The sequence below is a fragment of the Loxodonta africana genome, chromosome 10 (genome assembly GCF_030014295.1).
Source record: "Loxodonta africana isolate mLoxAfr1 chromosome 10, mLoxAfr1.hap2, whole genome shotgun sequence".
In the NCBI taxonomy this organism is placed as follows: domain Eukaryota; kingdom Metazoa; phylum Chordata; class Mammalia; order Proboscidea; family Elephantidae; genus Loxodonta; species Loxodonta africana.
Genome location: NC_087351.1, coordinates 10,761,627 through 10,784,880, shown reverse-complemented (window position 1 = coordinate 10,784,880; position 23,254 = coordinate 10,761,627). Strand labels below are relative to the sequence as shown.

Genomic DNA, 23,254 nt, shown 5'->3' with positions numbered 1-23,254 from the left:
GGCCTGGCCAGGTAAGCTTTTGAAATTGGATGCTTTGAGAATCTAGGATGCAGTGGTGCCCCCACTCCACCCCCACCCCCACCCCCACCCCCATCTCTCACTGCAGGTGGCCACATAGCCTCCTCTGACCTGATCTGTTCTCCTGTTAAAACATCAGGAGGCCTCAGGTGTGGCCCATCCCTTACCGCATCATGGTGAAGAACTCATCCTTGGAGAGGAAGCCATTCCCATCAAGGTCATACATGGTGAACATCAGGCGGGACTTATCCTCTGGGGAGCCTGGGAAGAGACACGGGATGCAGACAGCTCCCTGCTGACAGACATCTGGTGCCTTGAATGGCCTGTTGGCCCCTAAGCCCCACCTTTCATGAAGACCACCAGGATGTCCAGGAACTCCCGGAAGGACAGGTAGCCATTGCCATCCTTGTCGGCCAGAGAGAACATGGACTCCACAAACATGTCCTGGGGCTTGAGGCCGAGAGACTCGGCAAACTCAGCCCTGCTCAGCTCGCACGTCAGGGCCTCTCGCACCTTCTGTGAGGAGTCCAGGGGCAGGGTCCCTGCATCTGCCTGGTTAATGTCCAGCACCTGCACTTGGGCAGTGGCAGAGGAAGAGAGAGAAGGAGGTAAGGCCTGGGCTGAAAGCAGTTCAGTGACCCCTCACCTCTCCCCAAAGTCTAAATCAGAAAAGTTGGGCCCAGAAGGCTGCTCTTGGTTCTTAGTTAGACTTCTGGGTTAGGCCTCTACTCTCCTGCAGAAGGAGCGAATCACATCTCTAGCAGCCAGGCCATTTCTCCCTGGAACCAAGAATCAGGAGCTTTATGCAGTGAGGATGCTGCTGTGTATAATGAGGGTCGGGGTGGGGGCAAAGTTGCAAAGTGGGAGAGATTACATTGGGTAAAGAAGACACAGTAGACGCGGGTGGACCAGCAGCAAGAGGCTCAGGCAATGCTGTCTTGCCGATTCAGATAGGGCTGCCATGTGCCCGTGATCTGGTCTCTGCCTGTTGTGCAGATTTTAAGAGAACCATGAACCTGTGCTAAACAGTGTACATAGCTTAGTGGCTTTTAAATTTGAGCCAGCATCTGCATCACCTGGAGGGCTTGTTAAAACACAGTTCGCTGGGCTCCACCCCCAGAGCGCTTGACTCAGTGGGTCTGGGGAGGGGCTCGAGAATTTGCATTTCTAACAAGTTCCCAGGTGACGCTGATGCTGCTGGTCCAGGCACCACACTGGATCCTCCAACAACCCCATGGGACGGATGCTATCTTAATCATTGTGTTACAGACAAGGAAACTGAAGTATGAAACAGAGATGAGGTGGCTTGTCTAGGTCACATGCTAGTAAGTCGCAAAGCGCAGATTCCACAGAGGCTGTTTGTCTCCAGCCCGTATGGTTATCAAGTTTAGTTGACCCGACATGGGGTCCTGTCCCTCCCACCAAAAGGCACAGGTCCTGGCACCTGGGCAAAAAGGTGCCTGAAGAAGATCTCGAGGATGCGTCCCCGCTGCTGCTTGGTCACGGCCTTCCTGAACAGCTCCTTCTCGGCCATCTCCCACACGTGGAAGCCCAGGGCCCAGGGCACACAGAAGCCCTGCAGGAGCTGCACAAAGGTGGCCCGCTCCTCCTCGGAGTTAAACTGCAGCACCTGGGTGAGAAGGAGCCGCACTAATGCTCGGAGCATGGGGGTTCAGCCTCCCCTCAAAGGGCCTTGGGCTGAGACACGGAGGGAAAAGCTGCTCCCCCTCCACCCAGGCTGGGGTCAGGTAAGTGGCCTAAGGGGGTAGGAGGAAGGGCCAGGTTGAATCTAAAGGCTTTGAAAGGAGTCCATCTCCCCAGCATCGGCCTTCACGGCGAGCTTTGTAGCTGAGGACAGGGTGACCTGGGCGGACTTCCGGGGTAGGGGAGGGAGGGCACGTGTGTGAGGGCCACCCGGGCAGGGGAAGCAGGATGGGCTGTACCAGGTCATATTCCTTGGGGATCTTGAGCAGCAGGGTCCGGCACCCGTGGTTGCTGGACAGGATGAGTTTGACCTGCTGCGGGGGCTGCAGTTGGACGGTGCGGAGCACAGAGAGCTGCCTGTCCAGGACCTGCAGATGCCCATCTGGGAGCAGCTGGATGATGACAGGGTAGCTCTTCTCCCTGGGGCCTGGCCACTCCATTGCTGGGGGAAGGGATGATTGGGCGGAGTGTTCCCACAGAGGTCCACCATGCCAGTCCAAGCAGGCACCCCAAAGCCTGGTCTTCTCCCTGCATCTACAACTTGGTTCTTTCTCCCAGGGACCCCCCCATTTGCCCCTCCGTGCTCTCAACCCCATCTTACCAGGTACCCCATCTTTGGCTGCTTCCTTCTTCATGCTTTCTTTGCCTTTCTTTTGTAGCTTCTTGCGCTCTCGGCCCCGGAAATAGGCCACCACCCCAGAGATGAGCAGACTCACTGAAGGGAATCAGAAGGAGCCAGTAGGGAGGGGGCCCCTTGCTAGCAGCTTCACTGAATCTTTGGCTGCTTTCCCTCCCTCCCCAAAGTCCCCTGAGCCTGGCCTCAGATTGAGCCAAGGTACAAAGGAGCCAGTCCTGCAGGCCAGCAGTGATGAAGGGCAGGGTAGACTGTAGGGAGGGGGGAAGCCAGGAGAAGAGAGACGGGGTGGGAGTGGAGGACTCACCCAGGGGAAGAAGGCAGAGAGCCAAGATGGTGATGCCAAAACCAGGACCACTGCCCTCAAAGTAGTCCAACACAGTCAGGGGCACACAGTGGGGCAAGTCTGTGGTTGTGAGCTGCTGGGGCTGACGGCAGGGTGCGCCTGAGGGAGAAGGCCCAGAAGACCTCAAAACCCAAGGATCCCACCCCTTGGCCAAGCATCCTTCTCCGGTCTTGTAAAGGACCCAGACATCCTCTGTCCTATCAGGCCCACCTCTCTGGAACGTCTGCCCCTCAAAAAATTCAGTTGTATGGCTAATTGCCTCCATGGACAACTGCCTCCTTTGCCATGAGACCAGAAGAACTGGATGGCGCCCAGCTACCATTACTGAACATTTGGATCCAAGTTTCCGTAGAAGAATCCTGACTAAAAGGGATAAAATGCAGAACAGAATTTCAAGTCCTCATGGACTCTACACTTTCTGGAGCCATGTGGGGTAGATGAGCCCCTGAAACCATTGCACTGAGATAACCTCTAACCTTAAAGCAAAAATATCCCCCGAAGTCATTTTAAAATCCAACACTAGTTTAGCTTAACCAGTAAAAAAAGGTTTGCCTTGAGCATTATGCTCTTTTAAGAATTATCTATATGGGGTCAAATTGACAACAGCAACTCAAAGATTAGATAGGAAACTTAGGGAGCAGTGAATTTATGTTGACAGGGGAGGAACCACTCAGAAAGAGAGGGTGAGGATGGTTGCACAACTCAAAGAATGGAACCAATGTCACCGAACTGTGCGTGTAGCATTGGTTGAAGTGGTGCCTCCTTTGCTGTGTATATTTTCACAAAACTTTTAATAAAAAAATAAAGTCCCCTTCCACATCCCACCTCTCAGCATCCACCCCAGCTTGAGCACAGGGTGCAGGCCACAGGCCAGGCCAGGCCCTACTGCAGGAACCAGCCTAATGCAGACTTTCCGGCCCTACACAGACAGGCCTGCAGGAAGCCTGGCTCCCTGGACAGCACCAGGTGATCCCTCTCCAACTCGGTCCTTCTTCTGGCCACTGTCACTTATGTTCTCCCTGGACACTCACCCTCATTCCAGACAAAGACATTGGGCTGCAGGGCACCAGGGTCCACACTGGTGACAGCCACCAGCACGTCCCGCAGGGTGGTGTTTCTGATTTCTGCAATCTCCTCTGTGGAGAACAGCCTAAGTTGGGGAAAGGCAGTAAGTAGTTGGTTGGGACTCTGAAGGAGATGCAGGCCTCCAGCAACCCCTGGGCTGAAGGACCCAGATGAGGAAAGAGACCCAGAGGAGCTGGGGATGAGGTGTTGAGGCAGGCTGGGAATCAGGGACCGATGGGGGTTGCCCACAGCCAGGGAGAGGGTCTAGGGCCCAGGCTGAGGTGGAATCTGAGGTGGGGCCTCAGGCAGGCCTTACCCATTCCTCGTGTTCTCAAACCAGTAGCGGTCACCATCCCGCAGTCGCACGAACTGGTTGAGGACAATGGCACTGAACAGGGGCCCTGGGTCCCCGTGGCTCTCCAGGAGCCCCCCTGGGAGCAGCTCCAGCCGGGACAGGTCCTGGCTATACAGGGCAGCTGTGGCCTCCAGCACCTGGGGCACCAGAGGAGGTGAGGACTTTGGGTGTAGTGGGAAGAGCAGCCACCGCTGCCATAGCCCTCAGACACAGGATCCTGTAGGACCCTGCTGCTCAGGCCTGGGGAGTATCCACTTCCTAAGCTGCCCCCGTAGTGGGGTGGCAAGTCTGATGGGAGGACCCGTGTATCCCTGCCCGTGATGAGGCAGGTGCCTGAGGATATGGCTGTGACCACTGCTACCCAGACTGCCTAATCACTATCATCAGCAGCTACAGGGGCACCCTACCGTGGGGAGGGACCCTGCAAGAACAGGACAATGGCACCCAAGCCAGGAACCATTCTGAAGGAAGGGCACAATGCAGGGGCTAGGAACATACTCTGGAGTTGGATGGCCTCAATTTGAACCCGGTCTGTAGGATTTACAATTTTGTCCCTAAAACAGGGATAACGACAGTACAGTGAAACCTGTGAGAGCTGGAACTCAATGGGACTGGATTGCCTTGTTTTTCTGGGTCTTGCAAATTTTCTGCCTCTGACAGGGTGCAGTCTTCCCGCTTTTCTATTGCTTGTTTTAGTGGAAAATATTTGAGTTTTCCTTGTCTCACAGGTTTCTGCCTTACGTAGGTCCCGGCTTTTGCAGGTTTTATTGTATCTACTTTATAACATTCTTATGTGGATTAAAAGGAGCCCTTGTGGCGTACTGGTTAAAAGCTTGGCTGCTAACCAGAAGGTTGGCGGTTTGAACCCACCAGCCACTTCATGGGAGAAAGATGGGGCAGTCTGTTTCCGTAAAGATTATAGCCTTGGAAACTCTGTGGAGCAATTCTACCTGTCCGATAGGTCACTATGAGTCGAAATTGATTCCACAACACACAACAGCAACCAGTAGGCTGCCTGGACACACACATAACAACAACGTATGTAAAGGACTTGGGCCAGTCTCCACCACTGGAAACTTTAGCTGCTATTATCATGTTACTCTGTTACCGCCCTCACCTGGGACTCCACATTGGGATTGAGGTCACTCCAGTTCCTCGGAGTCTCCAGGCCCAAGGCGAGCAGGGCCTGAATATAGCTGGGCAGCCCCATGTCCCGGCCACGCTGGATGCTGCTGGCCACGTAGTCCGTGCGGGAGAACTTGCCAGGACCAGGCCAATAATCTAAGCAGGATAGAGGACAAGGCTATGGGCCAGTCCTCTAAGCCCTCCCCTTCACCCTGCAGCCTCACAGGGGGCTGTTGACACTGTCTCCACCCCCAGCGCTCCTCTACATACAGGCTGTACCCACTGACCTTAGTAATGGCCTTGGTGCGGGGCCAATACCACCATGTGTGATCAGGGGCAATTTTCCTGGCAAGACTCTTCCCCTAAGCTCAAGACTATTCTAGTCACCAAGTAGTAAATTCCCTGTCCTACACCTCCCTGCTGGCACAATGGTTAAGCGCTCAGGTGCTAACCAAAAGGTCAGTGGTCCAAACCCACTGGTAGCTCCGCAGAAGAAAAGACCTGGTGATCTGTTCCCATAAAGATTACAGCCTAGGAAACCCTATAGGCAGTTCTACTCTGTTCTATAGGGTCACTATGAATTGGAATCAACTCAATGGCATACAACAACATACCCACTAACTCTGAGACAGGGCTGGATGAAAATCTTCAGAGACCTAAATACCAAAGAGATTACGGTACTACACAGACACACACATACTCAGACAGACACAGGTAACTTAAAATAAAAGCAACATTAAACTGTAAGAGAAGTGGAAAAAAGCTCAAAATTCATTTTTCTTCTGGTGGCTATCTGAATTCTGTGTGCGTGTGTGTGTGTGTGCCTGCACGCACGTTCCTACATTGCTGGTGCCCTGGGTCTGCCTGCTGATTAACTGAGAAGGGTCTCCAGGCTCCCAGCTTCAGGCCCCCATCCCTTTGTGCTCACTCCTCAGATCTTCGACCACTATCCTGTCCTCCAGCTCTGAAATCTGGGAAGCCATTCCCAGCAGCAGTTGATTCACCGCCTCGGCACTGTTCAGACTGGGGTTCTGGAAGCAAACAACACATACAAAGTAAGGTCTAGAGCCCCTCCAGGAAGCTCAGCCCTCTGTCTTCTCAAAGCCCAGGCGCTCAGAGTCCTAGGCAGTCCTAGCTTCTCTTGAGCTGCTGTCCCTGGATAACCTGCCACTCACGCTCTGCCCTTCATCTCCCACCAAGATCTAGAACTGTTGTTTTTCCCAGCCTGTGTAAAGAGCCTGCCCTTGATTCACCTTCCCCTGACCCTGGCCCCAGGCTGACCTCTCGAATCCAGTAGCTGTTGCAGACCCTGAGAGCTGGGGAGCTGTCAAAATCGTTGTTGGGGACTTTCTGGAAATGACAGCTGGCATTTCTGAAAAGGAGGAGTCAAGGATGTGGTGAGGGAATTCAGGGAGAGGCTGAGATGGGATCAAGTGGGGTGAGGGACTCCTGAGGGGTGGTCAGGACTGCGGGTGGCCCATTAACGTTCTTGAACACAGCAGGGATTTGCAATGTGCGTGTATTGAAGGTAGAGAGAGCTGTTTGTCCATAACGAGTGGGGCTAGAAGGAGGGAAGAGGGTGACCCAGCTGCAGGGCAAACCCTGCTCTCACCAGCTGAAGTTCAGCCATTAGGAAAGCTGGGGAGATTTCCCTATTAAAATCTAACTCTCTACCCAGGGTCCTGTTTCAGGGCTCCGGAATTCTGCTTCCCTTCCCCCATCAATCTGTGGAGGTATGTGAAATGCTTTAGGCCCCAGGCTGGTCACTCCTCACTCTGCCAGCGTGCTGTGTCTCTCACCACCAGCCCCCACCCTCACCTCATGTAGACTCCAGGGGGCACCATGGTGGAGAAGAATTGCTCAGAGGCCACCAGGAACTCCGGGGAGATGCTGGGGTCCAGGAATGGCCGGTACCCTGGGGGAAGAGGAAAAGAGAGAGGACAGAATTTAGCCCTTAAACCACCCCAACCTCCCCCTACACCGCCCCCCAAACTCCCGTCCTCCCTCCCTATTCCCTCACCTGCATACTCTGGGGGCGTGTTCTGCAGGAAGCTGGGCAGCCATTCATACAGAGCAATGTTCTGAGGGGCAGGAAGAGGGTGAGGAGAAAGGCAGGGAGGGGGAGGCTCACATGGAAAACCCGGGGAGGGGGCCGGCGGGGAGAGGAGGAGTGGGTGATCCGAGCCCAGGGGAAGCTCTGGTGCGGAGTTGAGGACCAGGCCTGGGCAGTGAAAGGCGAGGCTACTCAGGTGCGGAGGCCTGTCGCCAAGGTGAGACTGGGTGGGATCTGCAGGCGCCAGGGCTAAATAATAACCACGAGCGAAGTCCCTTGTACAAACAGCGCTTTGCTTCCCTCGGCAATTGTCAGGGGCTTTTTCTTCTCCCCCGGGAGGTCATGGAAAAGGGCGCAAGGGTGCGTCTGGGCGAGGGTTGCCCGAGCATGGGGACTCTGCGGGGGTGGGAGTCCCCCGCCACAGGACCGGGGGCGCCGCGGGAAGCCGCGGGCGTGGGCGTGCGGCTGACCTGGTAGGTGGCGATGACCCTCTTGCGCGCGTGCTGGAACAGCTCCTCGTCCCCCCAGCGCGGGTGCTCGCGGGCCAGCCTCTGCGCCCACAGGTTGTGGTAGCGGAACCACAGCAGCCCCAGCGCCTGCAGGAAGGGCTCGCGGTTTCCGCGCTCCGCCCCGAAGTCTGCATCGGACGAGGGGGCCGGGAGGAGACGGGCGGCGGCGTGACCTCGCGGGCCCCCCCCGCCCGCCCTCCGGCCGACCCCGCGCCCCGGACCGTCGCCGCGCCCGCCCGCTCCCCGCGGCCTCACCGTACAGCCCCCGGGGCCCGCGCTGGCCCGTGGCGGGGTCGGGCGCGACCCACATGAGCCGCGAGTCCTGTGCGTCCCGGGGGAAGGCGGGGTCGGGCCCCGACGCCAGCTGCCCCCCGGAGAAGCTCCGCAGCGCGTCGCTCCGGGAGTGCGAGGAGCCGTAGATGGCGCTGCCGTCCAGCCAGCCCGTCACCTGGTTGGTCTGCGGGGTCGGGCAGGTGAGGGGGGCAGCGGAGGGGGCGGGAGGGCCGGGGTGTCGTCGGGGGGCACCTCTCCCGCCTCCCGTGCGGCCCCCGCCCCGCCGCCCGCCTCGCCTGACCAGGTCGCGGGGGTTGCTGGGGCTCCGTCCGGTCTCGGGGTCCCAGCGGCTCCTCTGGAAGGGCAGCACCACGTCCCCGCGCTGGTCGGGGTCGAACACGGGGTCCCCGCGCGGGATGCGGATGTTGAGGAATTCGGCGGGGCAGCCGGGCCTCTCCACGCTCACCAGGTCCGAGAGCACGTGGTAACCTGCAGAGCGCAAACCGGTGAGCAAACGGTGTGTGCCCGGCGCCCCCCACGGGCGGCCCCGAGGATTCTCAGGAGCCAAAAAACAGCGCCCTAGGCCCCCACCTGCCTCAACTGCAAGTTTCCCCTCTAGCTTTTCGACTTAACCGCCGTTGCGATCGAGGGGATTGGGGCTGGTAGTGACCCAAGTGACAGAGTAGAACTGACACATAGAGTTTCCGAGGCTGCAGTGTGTACAGAAGCCGACTGCCCCATTTTCCTCCCTCAGAGCTGTTGGTGGGTTCCAACCCACCTTTTGGTTAGCAGTCTAGCGCTTAAGCACTGCGCCACCAGAGCTCCTCGACTTAGCTTCAGTGAACCTCAAGTTTCTAATCTCCCCATGAACCCACCCACCTCATAAGGTTGTTGAGAGAATTAAAATAATGTAAGTAATGTAAGTGCTCCGCCAAACCAACCCACAATATCCTAGCAGATCCTGCCTCCCCCCTCTTCTCTGCGGAGAGTGGCGGGGTACTCTGCTCTTAAGAACTGGGGGCCAGTGGCATGCCCAGGTTTGGGGTGAGGGTAAGAAAAAAATTGGGGCAGCAAATATCCCTGTACTGACATCCCCAAATCCTTCTGAGAGGAAGGAGAGAAGACAGCCTCGAAGTGCCACTTGGGGGAAGGATGTGGCTGCGACTCGCGTGTCCGTCTCCTGGGGACTCGCACAGAGGTCTCAGAGCCCCTCTCCCTAAGCGGTGAGCTGAGCGCCCGGCGACCCCAGCAATTCCCCCGCCATTTTTGTCCTCACCAAAGAAGACCCCCAGCACCGTGCGGTTGCGGTGCGATGCCTGTCCTGCTGTCCCCTGCGTGGCGGCGTCGCTGAGCCGGCGCGGGTTGGGCAGCAGCGGCTCCCCGAGAGCCTGATAAACGCCGTCCGCGTAATTGGCCGGAACCAGGCGCTGCAGCCGGTAGCCTGCGGGAGGCAGGGAGCGAGGATCTGTCAGAACACCCGTCCCCACCAAACCTCCAAATGTCACCCTACTGTCTCCTCCCGCCGCCCAAACCTCTTCTCCCCGGGGTCTCCTGGCCCCAGGAGGGCAGGAGAGGGGCCGCGCAGGCAGCAGGCAGCAGGCCGCCGGCCGCGGGCTCTCCCAGTCGGTCCGCGCTCGCTCCCGCGGCCCTGCTCTCCGCCAGCGGTCTGCCCCGCCCGCTCAATCCCCGAGACGCACCCGCAGCACCTCGCTCGTGGTGCCTCAGGTTGTTGAACCAGCCGTCATAGCGCTGCACTTCCCAGGTCAGTGCGTCCTGGGCGCCTGTGGGCTCAGAGAGCAGCTTGGTCGGCGCCAGCTTCTCAGCTGCCCCTCAGAGACCCGACGGCGCTTCCCCAGCTCGCCGAGCATCCTCAACCGGACCCAAGCGGCGGCACCTGTGGCCGCACTGGGACGTTCCCATCGGGCTGAGCCGCACAGTAATCTGACCCGACATTCAGGCACCTCTCCCTTCCTCCACTCCCAGGGATACTGGGTGACATCCCGCAGCCGGTAAAGCCTGATACTTACCCGCTGGGTTTAGGGGTCCAGTCAGCAGAGCTCCCAGGAGCAGCAGAGCGTCTGGCCTTGCGGGGAGCATGCTGACCCTGCGGCCTGGGAGGTGAGAGACACAGAGCTGACGTTCCCACCCCACCGCACCCCCGGCTCCGATGCCGACAGTCAGCACAGGAGGAGAAGGCGCCAACTATTTCCGCTCTGGGAACGAAGCCGTCAGAAGCACCACCGAGGACTGGATCTGCCCGCCACTCTTTCCAGGACACCTAGCAGCCCTAGAGGCACTGTTGCTGGTCTCCAACCCCCAAACCGGTCGGAAAGCTATCCTCCGCCACGGGAACCCATGGGCAAGAGTCCTCTAGGGCATGTCAGCCCGGGAAGGACCTGCCTCCAGCCTCCCAGGACGCACCCAAAGCCTTGAATCCTCTCCTCTCCTCTCAGCCCCGAGGCACCAACCACTTCTAGCGGGGACCAGGCAGGCAAGAGGCGCGTGAGCTGAGCCGGAGCCGGGACCCACCGGCCTCCTCCCGCAGTTAGGCCCATTGTGCCGGGCGATAAGTGGGAGGAAACCCCGAAACTCAACTGCAGGGGTGGAAGGGCGAGGGCTGAGAAGGTCAGGCCCCAAACCCCGGTCCAACCTCTGGCCTAGGGCCTTGGTCGGGTTCAGACGTCCTATTTCCAATAGGAAGCTTCGTTTCTTTTCTTGCCTCTGCTCCAGGCCTTCCGCCCAGCGCACCAGCTCCTCAGCGTCGCCGGCCGCACTCTTACCCTCCTCTTTGGGTGCTCAGACTGCCCCCCGCGCGGGTGTCCTCTCAGGCCAGCCCTGCGCCTGGTGTGAGCTGTGGGACTGCGGATTTGTCTTCCTGCTGCGGAGGCGGGGCTTCCTCGTATTTACATGGCGGTCTCCGCCCCTCATTTGCATCACCCCTTCCCGCTCAGACCCCAGCGTCAGGCGGTGACACCAGCGCGGCACGCCACCCTATAAAAGGATGCTATAAGAAGGGTCCGGGTCCCACGCTCCTTACGAATGCAGCGCGAGCCCATAGAGTCCAGAAAACAACTGGCCACGGTCACTGAGAAATAAATCCACTGGCCGGCTAACCCCGAGGGCTCGAGGGCAGCCCTCGGGGCTCAGACTTCGGCCGCCTACACTAGGGAGGAAAGTGAAGCGGATCAGCCTTGCAGACCACAAGTAGGCGTTCTCCTTCCTCCTGGCAGATTCAGCTTGCCCGCCAGCGCACAGCGCTCGGCCGGTCACAGCATGACCCTCTGGGACGGCGAGCTACCCTTCTACCCCGGGTCCCGGCTTGCCGCCGGCTTCAGCGTCCCGCTGCTCATCGTCATTCTGGTGTTCCTAGCCTTGGCCACCAGCTTCCTGGCCATCTTGCCTGGGATCCGCGGCCGCTCGGTAAGGGGGCCCTAGAAGCCAGGGTCTGAAGGTGAGGGGTGGGGGGAAGAGTCATTACAGCTTCTCTCTCTCGGGGATCCAGGACAGTGAGACTGTGGCAAGGGTCTCCACCCACGGTCAAACTGAGGCACAGGTAAAGCAGACACAAAAGTCTGGCACACCTAGCATCCGTTCCCAAGCACAGAGAGAGCTCCCGGTCCAAGGCAGCCTGGAAACTGACCCAGCGGGGGAGTTAAAGAGGCTGCTGCAGCGAGTCGGCACCCAGTGCAGCAACCTGTGGCTGATTCTCGGCCTCACGAGCTGCCTGGCTTCCCACCTCTTCCCGAACTACAGCTCCATCCCATCCTGACCTCTGGTCACGACCTTGGACCAAGAGGCGTTTGGACAGACAGCCGGCAGTTCAGGCTGCGGCGTTTCCACTGTGCGCTGGGCTGAGACTCATGTGCACAGGTGTCCCCATCCCGCACACGTCTGAAATTTGTAGCACAGTGGGTGCATTTCCTTAGACTCTCCCCTCAACCATCCCCCAACCTAGGTTGTGGTTTTTTCAAGTCTGGAGGACCCAGCATCCTCACCTCTTTATGTGTGTTGGTTTCCCCAGGAATTAGTGCACCTACAAGTATCTGAGAGGCTGTGTTCCCGTCTCCTCCCCTCCTTGGTGATCAGGCCCTCCAGCCTCCCTCTCCTGGGGGAGGTGACCCCTGCCTGCCTAACACTTCTGGACTCACTGAGCCCCGGCAAGCAGTGACCCGAGGAGGAGGCTGGACCAGAGCCCCAGACAAATGGAGGAGGGAAGGGGGCAAGAGAGCGCAAGGCATAGGTGCCTGGGTTGCGCCTTAGACCTGGAAAGGTACTGGGGAGGCAGAAGCCCATGACCAGAAATGTTGGACCAGGAGGGACTTCCAGGGAAAGCAAACAAGTGAAGTCATAAAAGTCAAAAAAACAAAAGTTATTCGAGTCACAGGCTCAAAAAGCTTTTGGTTTTTTGCTTCCTGAGGCTGGAGTGTCAGGTCAGATCGCTGTGCGGCTCAGCTGGATGGGAAACTTCCCGGGGCAGCCGCGCGGTTACGGCGGCCAGGGTCAGTCTTGGCGTGCTCAGGCGAGCTGGGGAAGCGCCGAGGCCGTCAGGTCTTGAGTTACATTCAAAACACTAGGAATGTAACTGGGAGGAGGATGTGCAGCCAGAGATCCAGGCGCCTGGGCTCTAAAGAGCCGTCGTGGCTGGGGTCGTGGGAGGTCTCGGGGCGCTAGGTGGTCAGTGCCTAGACTTGATTTTGGTGCCTGTTCCTCCAGCGCTGGTTCTGGCTGGTGAGAATTATTCTCAGTCTGTTCATCGGAGCTGAAATTGTGGGTGAGTGTGTGGTGCAGGGAGGGGTCAGGACCTGGAGTGAGGCGGGAGAGGGGCAGAGGTCTGCTGGGAAAATGGGGAGCCGGGTTGGCCCCCCTCACTCTCCCCCTTCTCCGGGCTCTTCCTGGCGCCCACTCTTCTGCCCTTACTAAGCACGCCACACTGGACCCCTAGACCCCCACCTCTCTGCACAGTGTCCCATCATCACTCTTCTAATGCCATCCCCCCTCCCCCACCGTGCTCTTCTCCTCACAGCCGTGCACTTCAGCGCTGAATGGTTCGTGGGTAGGGTCAGCGCCTCCACGTCCTACAAGGCCTTCAGTGCAGCGCGTGTCAGGGCCAGTGTCGGTCTGCAAGTGGGCCTGGAGGGCATTAATATTACACTCACAGGTGAGGAGGCTGGGGCGAAGCCAACTCCGGAGGCTGGCCGACCCGGCTTTGGGGGAGTGTGGTGGGGGGCAGCTAGAGGACCTCCTAAGTCGCACAGGCTCAAAGAGTTTTTGGCTCTCGTGAGTTTATGTTTTCCCCAGCCTCCGCCAAACGCATTTCTTTCGCCGTGGACGCCCCACTCCCACGTTCCTATCCGAATCCGCCCACTTGCCCCTGGCCCACGCCGCACGCAGACCCTTTACCCCGCCGCCCTCCGCAGGGACCCCAGTGCAGCAGCTGAACGAGACCATTGACTACAACGAGCAGTTCAGCTGGCGTCTGGGCAAGAACTACGCCGAGGAGTACGCGTACGCACTAGTGAAGGGGCTGCCGGACCCGGTACTCTACGTGGCGGAGAAGTTCTCGCCCAGCAGCCCCTGCAGACTCCACCACCGCTACCGCCTGGCGGGACACTACGCCTCGGCCCTGCTGTGGTGAGCGCTGGAGGAAGGCTCTGCGCGCGTCGAGGGGCACAGGGGGTCTGTGTGAAGAGGGGATGGGGTACTCGGAGGCGCGCTCCAGTCATCGCCCAATGCGCACTGACTGAGAATTATGCCTCTCGGGGTCAGAAGGTCACGAGATCCATACAGACCGTCGGAATCCGGAGAGACCCAGCAACGGCCTAAAGCTCTAGAGCCCGCTTCCCTTCCCCCGCCCCGCCCGGGATCCCCCTGAGCCTTCGCCTCTGCCATCCAAGCCCCGGAGTTTCGCTCTGGGGTAGGGACATAGTGGGTCAAGGCTGTGGGGAACCCAGTGGTCTGGAAGAATCCCACGCAGTAATTAGCGACCTGCTTCCAACAGCCCCTTGCTGGCTCCCTGGGCCCTAGCTCAAGGAGGCAGGTGATGGAAAGTTCCGCTTCAGACCTGAAGCGGCCTCCTCCCTCCAGAGTCCCCGGGTGGGGCCGGGGCGCGTCCTCCCCGCTCAAGGCGCCGCCGGTCCTCCTGCAGGGTGGCGTTTTGCCTCTGGCTCCTCTCCAACGCGCTGCTCTCTATGCCGGTGCCTCTCTACGGAGGCCTGGCGCTGCTGACCACCGGCGCCTTCACGCTCTTCGCCGTCTTCACCTTCGCCTCCATCTCCAGCGTGCCCTTCTGCCCGCTCCGCCTCGGCTCCGCTACGCTCACCGCTCACTATGGCGCCGCCTTTTGGGTCACACTAGCCACCGGTGAGGACCGAGGCGCGGGGCCGGTTCGGGGAGGGCAGGTGGGGCCGGGGTTTGCACCTGGTGTGGGCCTTCCAGCTTAAAGCGCGTTCACATCTCCTGCCTAACTGGTCGCTCTCCATAGCTCATTTCGTAGAGGTGGGCCCTATCTATCGTGCCCGCTTTACAGATGAGGATTGGGGCGGGGGGCGGGGGACAAAAGGGCTATGTTGCCCCAGTCAGTAGGTGAACCCGTGCATCACAGAGTCCACATTAGAGGGCTTTCTGCAGTGTGTGTTGGGAGGGAAACGCGAGGGGTGGCACCCACAGATGGGGAGGGCAGGCCGGCCTCTGGCAGGCTGGGAGCCCTGGCCGCCCCCTTTACTCCAGTCGCGTTGCCCCAGGCATCCTGTGTCTCCTCCTCGGAGGGGCCGTGGTCGGTCTCCACTACGCGCGGCCCGGCGCTCTTCGCATCTTCCTGGACCGAAGCGACAAAGACCCTGAAGGCCAGGCGAAAGGGGGCTCGCCGCTCATCCTCAGCAAGCCAAACTTACAGACCACCACTCGCCTGTGAAGGGGACGCAAGCCCGGACTCCGGTCCCGCCTCAGGCCATGACTGCCAGGAAGCAGCGCCCTCTGGGCCCGGACCTTGAGAACTCGGAGAGGCGCCCAGCGCTGTGGGTGCCTGCGGGAAGGGCAGGCAGCCTCGGACCTGGGACACCGCCGCAAGCCCCCGGGAAAGAGCCTCCCAGGATGAGCTGTAAATAAACTTTTTTCTTTTTTTTTTTAATTTTTTTCCCCTTGATTTCCATGGCTTCTCCAGGCTCTTGGGGACGCGCTCTCCGGCGGTTTCGCTGGGAGAGCCTAGGACACTCTTTTCCTTTGCCTTTCTGCAAAGCCGGAGGGAAAGGGTTTTCTGGGTTAGGAGAATCCGGCGTAATCCAGGAACTGCTCTGGGACGGGGCGCCCTCTAGTGGGGGACCCTAGGGGTACGACCGGAGCTGACGCTCACTCTCCCCGCTGAGGGTCGGACTGGGGAGGAATTGAGTTTTGAAGTTTATTCAGGAACTCCTCACACTTGGCTCCTTTTGCGGTGGTGTGTAAGGGCCTAGGCAGATGTCAGCAAGGCATAAAAATGTAAATCCTGGAGTTTTTTAGATCCTTGGCAAGGGTTACAATCTTATTTGGCAAATCCCGAAAGTGAGCTCAGAGAGAAGGTGGCACAGCTGGTTAACGTTTGACCTGGGAGGAGAAGTTAGGTCTCTTGACACGGTGCTGTCTTTCATTGCACCTAGAGGTCACACCAGGCATAGAAATAAAGGAAGAACAAAACAGGCCCAGGAAAAAGGGAAACAGGGTGTAGAGGGATGAGAAGGACCAAAGGAAAATCACACTGTAACCCCCCTACACACATACCTTATGTGGGTGAAGCTGGGCTTCAGTGAATGTCAAGGGCACTCAAAGAGGCACAGCATCAAGAAAAGGTAGGCTTGCTGTGTGCAAGAAGCTTGGGCAGCTCCCTGCCTGGTCCTGACCATGCAACAGGGTTATGTGCTTCCTGAATGTCTGTACAGCACCTCGGGGCTTTTTTTCTTTTATAGCATCAGTGCATGAAGCCCCCTCTTTCTACCCACCTACAGATTGGAGCTGGGTGCCTGATACACCCACTTGTGGGTGGCTCTGGTGCTTTTCTGGGGCTCCAAAGAGGAAAACCTGGTGGTGTAGTGGTTAAGAGCTACAGCTGCTAAGCAAGAGGTTGGCAGTTTGAATCCACCAGGCGTTCCTTGGAAACTATGGGGCGGTTCTACCCTGTCCTATAGACTTGCTACGAGTCAGAATCAACTGGATGCCAAAGGGTTTCATCTTTTTTGGGGGGCGGGTAATGAGGTCTGGAGCCCAGTCAGAAGTCCAGGTGGCTATCAGAAGAATGTCATAGGGCACAGTCAGGCTCCTTAGAGTGCTCCTCCTCACAGCACGCCTCAGAGGAAGCCCGTGACAGGGGGATGTCCTGGGTCCTGGAACTCTCAGCCATGGATCGGTAGCGGGGGCTCAGGAGTCCCCCTTCCTCAGGACTCCACTCCAGCACTGGATCCTCATCTGCACTCTGGTTGAAGAAAGCCTTTAGCCTGTGGGGCCGCATCCTGTGGGCCACAGCCATGGCCAGGCCCAGCAACACACACAGCAGTCCTGGGGACAAGGGCAACAGGTGTCCTGCCTTAGCACCAGTAATCCTGTCCCAAGGATATCTTCTCCTAGGAGCAGCTGAACAACTAAGGAAGACCTAGTGTCCTTGCTTCTCAGGCTCAGAGAGGTGACTGGCTTGGGGCCATACAGCTGGTTCGGCTCTGTTGTTTTGACTTTCTGGACTCCAAGCTCGGTACTCTTTCAGTTACATCCTGACAGAGAATGAGCTCTGAGAACAGAGCACAGAGGAGGAAGCACAGAGAAGGCTACAGGGTGGGGTGGGGGGACAGACCTAGGGAGAGGACAGTAAACTGCAGGACAATTTAGGGCCATGTGAGGCAGGGACAGAGGAGGGGTCTAGGACTGGGGGGCTCAGAGGATGCTAGGAGGAGGTGGGGGGGACATGGGGCTGGAAGTTTTAGGAAGGAGCTGGGTGAAGAGAGAGCTGGGAGATGAAGGACACAGCAGAGACAGAGAAGATACAGGGGAGTGGGCAGAAATGAGGAGGGAGGGGGCTTGGGATTGAGGAGAGAAATCCAGGAGATGAGAGAGGTAAGAGGGATGGTGCTTTAAAGAGGGGAAAGGCAGCCCTGGCTCCCAGGCTGACCCTCAACCCCACCATCATGACAGTCTCTGGCCGTTTCTCCCTGTCCTGAGCCCTCTAGTGCTGTCTTCAGGGCTGGGCCTCACCTGTGGCCAATGTGATCCAGAAGGCAGGCCCATGGTGGGTGTGCAGTATGGCAGTGCCCAGGTGCAGGGGACAGGGTGGGGTGAGTGAAGTGGCCATGGAGAAGAAGAGCAGTGCCAACAGCTGGAATATGCCTGTGGCCAGCAGCATGTGGCCACCATAGACCAGCACAGCCATGGACACCATCACATTGGTCAGCAGCCAGCAGAGAAATGCCACCCTGGAGAGCCAGAACCTGGTGAGGGCTGGCCCAGGGCACCTCTGCCTGCTGGTGGAGCTGGAGGGGCCCAGGTGGAGGCTCAGCGACCCAGGGATGACCCAAAGGTGTGAGGTAGGGATTCCTGCCCATGGGCTTCCCCTAGCCAAGCTCCATGATGACAGGTGCCAGCCTGTCCCACCAGCGACCTCCACATGAGTAGCGGGGATGAATAAAACCGCATTCCTGGGTCTAAGCCAGCAGGGCCTCCATCCCCCACCCCTTCCCATACTCACCACAGCGTGGCTGATGTGTAGTGTCCTGCCAGGCGGTACTGGTGGTGCAGGCCACATGGGCTGCTCGGGGTGAACTTCTCAGCCAGGTAGAGCACAGGGTCGGGCACCCCCTTCTCCAGTGCCTTTGAATACTCCTTAGCATAGTTCTCGCCCAGGCGCCAGGTGAATCCCTCGTTGTAATTGATGGTTTCATTCAGCTGCTGTACTGGGGTCCCTAGGGAACAGTCAGCTGTGCTCATCAGGGGCCCCAGGGCCACAGTGTGGTCATTCACCTGGACAGGGGCTCACCCATGCTGGGCAGAGGGATAACAGATGGGCTCAGGTGAGAAACACCAGCTTCTAAGGCCTCTGAATTTTCCTCCCTTCCATCCCCCCAACACCCACACATCAGCACAGACATCCTGTAGCTCCTTGGACCACACCAAACAGAGACCCCAAAGACACAGAGCAGAACCTTCCCTTCCCCCCCCCCCGCAGGTAAGATCCTCACCTCTGAGCGTGATGTTGACTCCTCCCAGCCCGACCTGTAGCCCAATGTTGGCACTGATCCGCTCAGAGCTGAATGCCTTGTATGACGTATTGGTGCTGACCTGGCCCACAGACCACTCAGAACTGAAATTCACAGCTGCAGTTGGGAAGTCGGGACATATGGACACTCAGGGGGGTCCAGTCATCACTGGATTGGAGCACTACAAGGAGTCCATGTTTGGTTTGCTCTTAACTGCATACACAGTTAATAGCCCAGGGCCTGGTGCATGCTAAATCCACAAACAATATGTGGGAGGAATAAATGGGTCAGAGTCCAAGATCTCCCTTGGTCACACTCTGCTTGTCTGCCCCCCCCCCCCCCCGCCATTGAGGAGAGCCACTCAGGTAGCCAGGAGAGGAAGCATTAACATAATCAACCAACAGGCAAACACAGTTTCAGCAGAGAGACCTTTCGTCTCTCCTATCTGCCTGATCACCAAAGCAAAGCAAGAAGCCCTCCTCCATTTCCTCCGTTCCTGTCTCCAGGGGTCCTCTCCCCACAGAGTTACTTTGACCTGCTCCCTACTAACTAAAGTTAGGAAGGTTGGGGAGATGCCTCCAGCATGGTTTCCCCAGGGGTCTGCACCCCTCAGGGCGAGAATAAAAGTGGGGGCACAGGCTTCAGGCAGGGAGTCATGGGGACAGTTTGGAAGGTCAGCTGAAGCAGGGGCTGCTGTGGGGAAGGAAAGCCTGGAGAGGAGAAGCAGACTTGGGGAACTAGGTGGGATGAAGGCAAGTGCCCTAGTCGGCTGCGCTTAGCACTCACCCAGGATCACAGCCCCGATGAATAAGCTGGTCACCACCCTCAGCAGCCAGAACAGCCTCTGAGTCACAGGGTGGGTGGGTTTAGTAAGGTGTGCCCTCCATCCAAGCCCACCCTTCTTCTTGCCAAAACTGGTGGGGGTGCCTCTAAAATTGTGGTCACTTGGTCAGTGAAAGTCAGCTTGTCTGGCACATAGTAGGTGTTCAATAATTATCTCTTGAATCAATGAATGGGGGTGGGCGTTATACTAGGGTGTGGTGTGGTATGAACACGTTTGTCAGGTGCTGGAATCTTTTTCCTGAACTTGGCTGTAGTCAGGGGGACTGGACCCCCACCCGGAAGCCGAGGTCTTTCTGGGGCTGGGGTCTCCAGGGCCAGGTTTGTTTCTCACCATCTTGCCCCGAATGCCAGGCAGGATGATGATGAAGGTGACCAGTGCTGTCAGAAAGATGGTGATGATGACGGCCAAGGTGGTGTCCATTGGGAAAGTCGGCTTGGGGCCAGCATAGAAGGGGAACGTGTGTCCCAAAGCAGCCATTTTGGTGAGGGTTGCGGCGGATGGAGAGGCTGCGTAGAACACCAGGTATTAAGGCGTGTCGTGTGTGTACCAGGCACTGTTCTTGGAGCTGGAGACGGAGCAGAGAATACAACAGACCAGGTCCCTCTTCGCGGGAGCTGACATTTCAGTGCCTTGGCAATCACTCTCTGTTGCCCTGTGGTCCCTAACCCCCAGGTCCCTTAAATCAGCACTGCCACTACCCTGGGGGTTTCTCTGCTTCCTCTGGGACTGTCTTAAGAAATATAATTCTCTTTTATCTCCCTCAGGCCTACAGCACAGGCAGAGAGATCACAGAACATAAAAAGTGCTGTATTTACTATCAAGCGAAGGCATAAGGGTGAAAGATAATACAGGTTACAAAAAGACTGGTTTTCTTCCACAGTCCCCAAAGGAACAAAGACCAGACAACTACATCATCAGAGGGCTGATTCCCAAACCTGGCACCGCCCGCACTGGTCTGTCCAGCTTTCTCAAGCACCCTGGCTGCTGTTCCAGCAACTCCAGAACAAATTACGCTTAACTGAATTCACCTCGGTAAGCACTGAAGGGTCACTTGTCTTCCACCAGGCACAGTGCTGGGGCCAGGTGGCCTTCTGCCCCACACATCACCAACACTGGCCCTTCTCTTCTACTTAAATCCCCTGGCCTCGTTTCAGCTCAGACTTTGGCTTTGGTCTTTTCTGCCCCTCCCCTGATCTCAGCTAGTTTGGCCTCCATCTTCCCTTTGCAGACAGAAGATTGGAAAATGGTACCTGAGCTTACCATATTTTGTTAAGTCTTAGGCAGAATAGATGCAAGATACTATTATTTTATGTGCCACAAAGAAAGAACAATGCTGTCAATTAAACTGTGATAGCCATTGGCTTGTAAGACACACCCCAATGAAGAGTAGAGAAAAATGCATCTTAGAATCAATGATCCCGGCTCTGCTCATTTCCCTAAGTGTGATCTGTACCAGGTCTCAGTTTTCCCAGGAGGTTCCATAGCTTATAGTCTGACCCTGTGGGGCCTTGTTGAGCAATATAGTGAGAGAAGCAGCTTTGGAGTCACGCGGCCCTAGGTTCTGCCCCTGCCTCTTGCAAGTCACTTAACCTGTACAGAGACTTCGCTTTATTGAAAAATGAGGATAATAATGTCTATGTCATAGGCTCACTGTGAGGACGAAATGAGATTGTGTATGTAAAATGCTAAGAATAGTGCCTGGAACAGAGTAATATCAATAAATTGAAGCTACCAGGTTGGGAGGGAAGGGTCATTTCATTACTTCATTTATCTCTTTCTGCGATCCTTGGAGAAAGAGAGCCCTGGGCTGGAATCGGTTCTGGGTCTAGTTTCAGTTCTTCATTGACTAATTCTATAACACTGGACACACAAGTGACAACTTCCCTGACCCTCATTTCCTCATCTGTAATTGGATATCCAAGTCCCTTCTAGTTCAGTATGCTGTGATTCTCCTACAATACTCCCCAGCTCCCAGCCTGCCCCTCTCCTTCCAAGCTGGCCACCTCCCTGTGCTACTGCTGGGGATAGCATGGTATCAGACAAAGAGACAGAAGACACATTTAGTTATTAGTCCTGTCTTTTGGGCAAGTCACATAACCTCTGAGTCTCATTTTTACATGAAGTTTTTGCTTTTTTTTTTTTTTTTTTCCTCCCTTAACTGTTCAATTGCCGCCTCCATCTCAGGGGAACAGGTGTTCCTTCTTTCTCCAGTGCTGCAAATCCATCCTCTTGGGTTCTGCATCCCAGTCCTGCCCACCTTCTCCACCACCTTCTCACCAGTTTTCTTTTACCCTCCACGGTCTTTCAGCTTCCATTTCTCTGCCGGTTCCTTCCCACAAGCATATGCATAAATTTCTCCCATTTTAAGAAAACAAAAAGAACCCTCTCTCTTGACACCTCTGGGTCCGCTCCAGCTACTACCCTATCTGACTCTCTCCCTTTCACGGCCAGGCTTTTTTGAAAGAAGAGTCTCTACAGCTATTTTCACACTCTTATCTCCTCAGGCCATTGCAACCTGGCTTCTCCCCATCTCCACCTTCCCGTTAAGCCACTAAGCGTTATAGACAAAGGGCAGTTTTCACGTTTCATCCTTCTTGACCTCTCTGTGGTATCTGACACTGTGGACCACTCCCTCTTTCCTCAAACTTCTCCATGGGCCTCCATGCCACCATAGTCTCTTGGGTCTCCTGTCTCCTTCCTCGCTCTTAAATGTCGACGCTCTCCAGGATAATGTTTTGGCTCTCTTCTCTTATCACTCTGCAAGATTCCCTGGGCAATGTCATCCATTGCCATGGCTGATGTCTCTCAAGTCTACCTCTCCAGGTAGGTTTCCTACCTGGACTCCAAACTCAAAAGGCCAACTGCCCAGTGAACATTTTCACTTGGGTGTTCCACTGATGCTTCAAATTTAACAGGTTTTTTTTAAAACTAAATGCATTGTTCCTATCCTGCTTTTTATCCTTTCTCTCTTTGGTGGCCTCACCACCCCATCAATTAAATAAAACAGAGACCTGGGCCATTTTACCTCCTAAATATTCTTGAAACCATTTGCACATTTCCATCCTTACTGCCTCTGCCTTAATTCAGTTTCATCATCCCTTGCCTGCTGGCTGAATAATTTTTTTTTAAACAAGCAAACATAATCATTTTACTTCCCTGCTCGTAATGATTTCTGGGAAAATCTAACCTCATCATCACACATAAAGTCTGTCATGATCTGGTCCCACTTAGCTGTTCATCTTCATTTTTTGCTCAGCAAAATCTCTAACAATATTGAACTATTTGCCTCTCCCTCAACATGACGTGCTCTTTCAAGCTTCAATGCCCTTGTAATACTATTTCCTTTTATATGCCTAGAATGTTCTCATCCTTTTGGCAAACTGCTTTCCACTCTTCAGGTCTCAGCTTGTGTTACCTCTTCTGTGAAGGTTCCTCTGACGCCATCGGGCCAATCTGGATGTTCCCACCTCTAACATTCTAATTGCATTTTGGACATACCTCCATGATCACAACCACTACATGGTACCGTAACTGTCTGAACATCTGTCTTCCCATTAGACTCTAAGCTCCTGGAGGGAAGAGGTTTTGTCTTCCCATTGTTGCATCCCCTCTCCTTCCAAGTTGTACACAGCAGATAGTAATCAGGTTCTGGACATGTACCAAACAAAGGACTATCTGAATGAGTGAGTTCTTTTCCTTTCAATGGTTCCTTCTGACTTCACACACAAGAGGGAGCTATGCTTCCTCATTGCCCTATAGCTGTACTTCATTCTCCACTTTCTTCGGTTCAACATTAACTGAGTGTCACCAGTGCTGGGTTTAAGGACAGGGCAGGGAGGGATTTGACCAACTACATCAATTTGTAGTGATTTCACAAAATTTTCTTCTCATAGTTGGAGTCTCCAAAACTAGCAAAGACCCAAGCATGAATGATCATGTTTAATGGAATCAGAAACATCCATTTCAACCCTAGCTGAAGATGAGTAACTAAGAATTTGTGGATAAAATTAACTTGTAAAATCTGTGGTAGCGATATTTAACGCAGATGATTATCAAGCCAAGGATTTTTTATTTACAGCACCTAGACAGAAGCCATTACATTTCCATGAAAGGGTGTAGG

At 56.2% G+C, this 23,254-nt stretch overlaps 3 protein-coding genes across 3 annotated transcripts in view; 1 reads left to right on the top strand and 2 right to left on the bottom strand.

Annotated features, from left to right (window-relative positions):
* Positions 1–11,284, bottom strand: part of DUOX2 (dual oxidase 2) — a 23,765-nt gene extending 12,481 nt beyond the window's left edge. The window contains exons 1-19 of the mRNA XM_023539080.2: positions 10,110–11,284; positions 9,780–9,863; positions 9,359–9,523; positions 8,384–8,571; positions 8,065–8,266; positions 7,771–7,937; positions 7,268–7,328; positions 7,066–7,162; positions 6,529–6,619; positions 6,176–6,278; positions 5,240–5,403; positions 4,084–4,259; positions 3,734–3,852; positions 2,664–2,801; positions 2,324–2,437; positions 1,962–2,164; positions 1,463–1,648; positions 363–588; positions 186–279 (exon numbers count right to left, since the gene is read on the bottom strand). Of these exons, the coding sequence (XP_023394848.2) occupies positions 186–279; positions 363–588; positions 1,463–1,648; positions 1,962–2,164; positions 2,324–2,437; positions 2,664–2,801; positions 3,734–3,852; positions 4,084–4,259; positions 5,240–5,403; positions 6,176–6,278; positions 6,529–6,619; positions 7,066–7,162; positions 7,268–7,328; positions 7,771–7,937; positions 8,065–8,266; positions 8,384–8,571; positions 9,359–9,523; positions 9,780–9,863; positions 10,110–10,179 (2,648 nt within the window). The 5' untranslated portion in view covers positions 10,180–11,284. The remainder of the gene's footprint in view (positions 1–185; positions 280–362; positions 589–1,462; positions 1,649–1,961; positions 2,165–2,323; positions 2,438–2,663; positions 2,802–3,733; positions 3,853–4,083; positions 4,260–5,239; positions 5,404–6,175; positions 6,279–6,528; positions 6,620–7,065; positions 7,163–7,267; positions 7,329–7,770; positions 7,938–8,064; positions 8,267–8,383; positions 8,572–9,358; positions 9,524–9,779; positions 9,864–10,109) is intronic.
* Positions 11,015–16,898, top strand: DUOXA2 (dual oxidase maturation factor 2). Its single transcript, XM_023539081.2, has 6 exons — positions 11,015–11,502; positions 12,796–12,853; positions 13,106–13,240; positions 13,500–13,713; positions 14,228–14,442; positions 14,823–16,898. Exons 1-6 carry the CDS (start codon positions 11,356–11,358, stop codon positions 14,990–14,992), a joined length of 939 nt encoding a protein of 312 aa, XP_023394849.1. The 5' UTR covers positions 11,015–11,355; the 3' UTR covers positions 14,993–16,898.
* On the bottom strand, positions 15,300–23,254 carry DUOXA1 (dual oxidase maturation factor 1). Its single transcript, XM_003420157.4, has 6 exons — positions 19,465–23,254; positions 19,077–19,134; positions 18,273–18,407; positions 17,783–17,996; positions 17,293–17,510; positions 15,300–16,605 (listed from the first exon to the last, which is right to left on the bottom strand). The coding sequence occupies exons 1-6, from the start codon at positions 19,609–19,611 to the stop codon at positions 16,349–16,351; spliced, it is 1,029 nt and encodes a 342-aa protein (XP_003420205.1). The 5' UTR covers positions 19,612–23,254; the 3' UTR covers positions 15,300–16,348.

Excerpts from the sequence above, each read along its gene's own strand:
- DUOXA2 (XM_023539081.2), top strand. The coding sequence starts at position 11,356 with ATGACCCTCTGGGACGGCGAGCTACCCTTCTACCCCGGGTCCCGGCTT. Across the intron at positions 13,241-13,499 it reads CATTAATATTACACTCACAG|GGACCCCAGTGCAGCAGCTG; the intron begins GTGAGGAGGCTG and ends CGCCCTCCGCAG. Across the intron at positions 13,714-14,227 it reads TACGCCTCGGCCCTGCTGTG|GGTGGCGTTTTGCCTCTGGC; the intron begins GTGAGCGCTGGA and ends GTCCTCCTGCAG.
- DUOXA1 (XM_003420157.4), bottom strand. The coding sequence starts at position 19,611 with ATGGCTGCTTTGGGACACACGTTCCCCTTCTATGCTGGCCCCAAGCCG. Across the intron at positions 18,408-19,076 it reads CATCGGGGCTGTGATCCTGG|CTGTGAATTTCAGTTCTGAG; the intron begins GTGAGTGCTAAG and ends TCCCAACTGCAG. Across the intron at positions 17,511-17,782 it reads TACACATCAGCCACGCTGTG|GGTGGCATTTCTCTGCTGGC; the intron begins GTGAGTATGGGA and ends CTGGCTCTCCAG.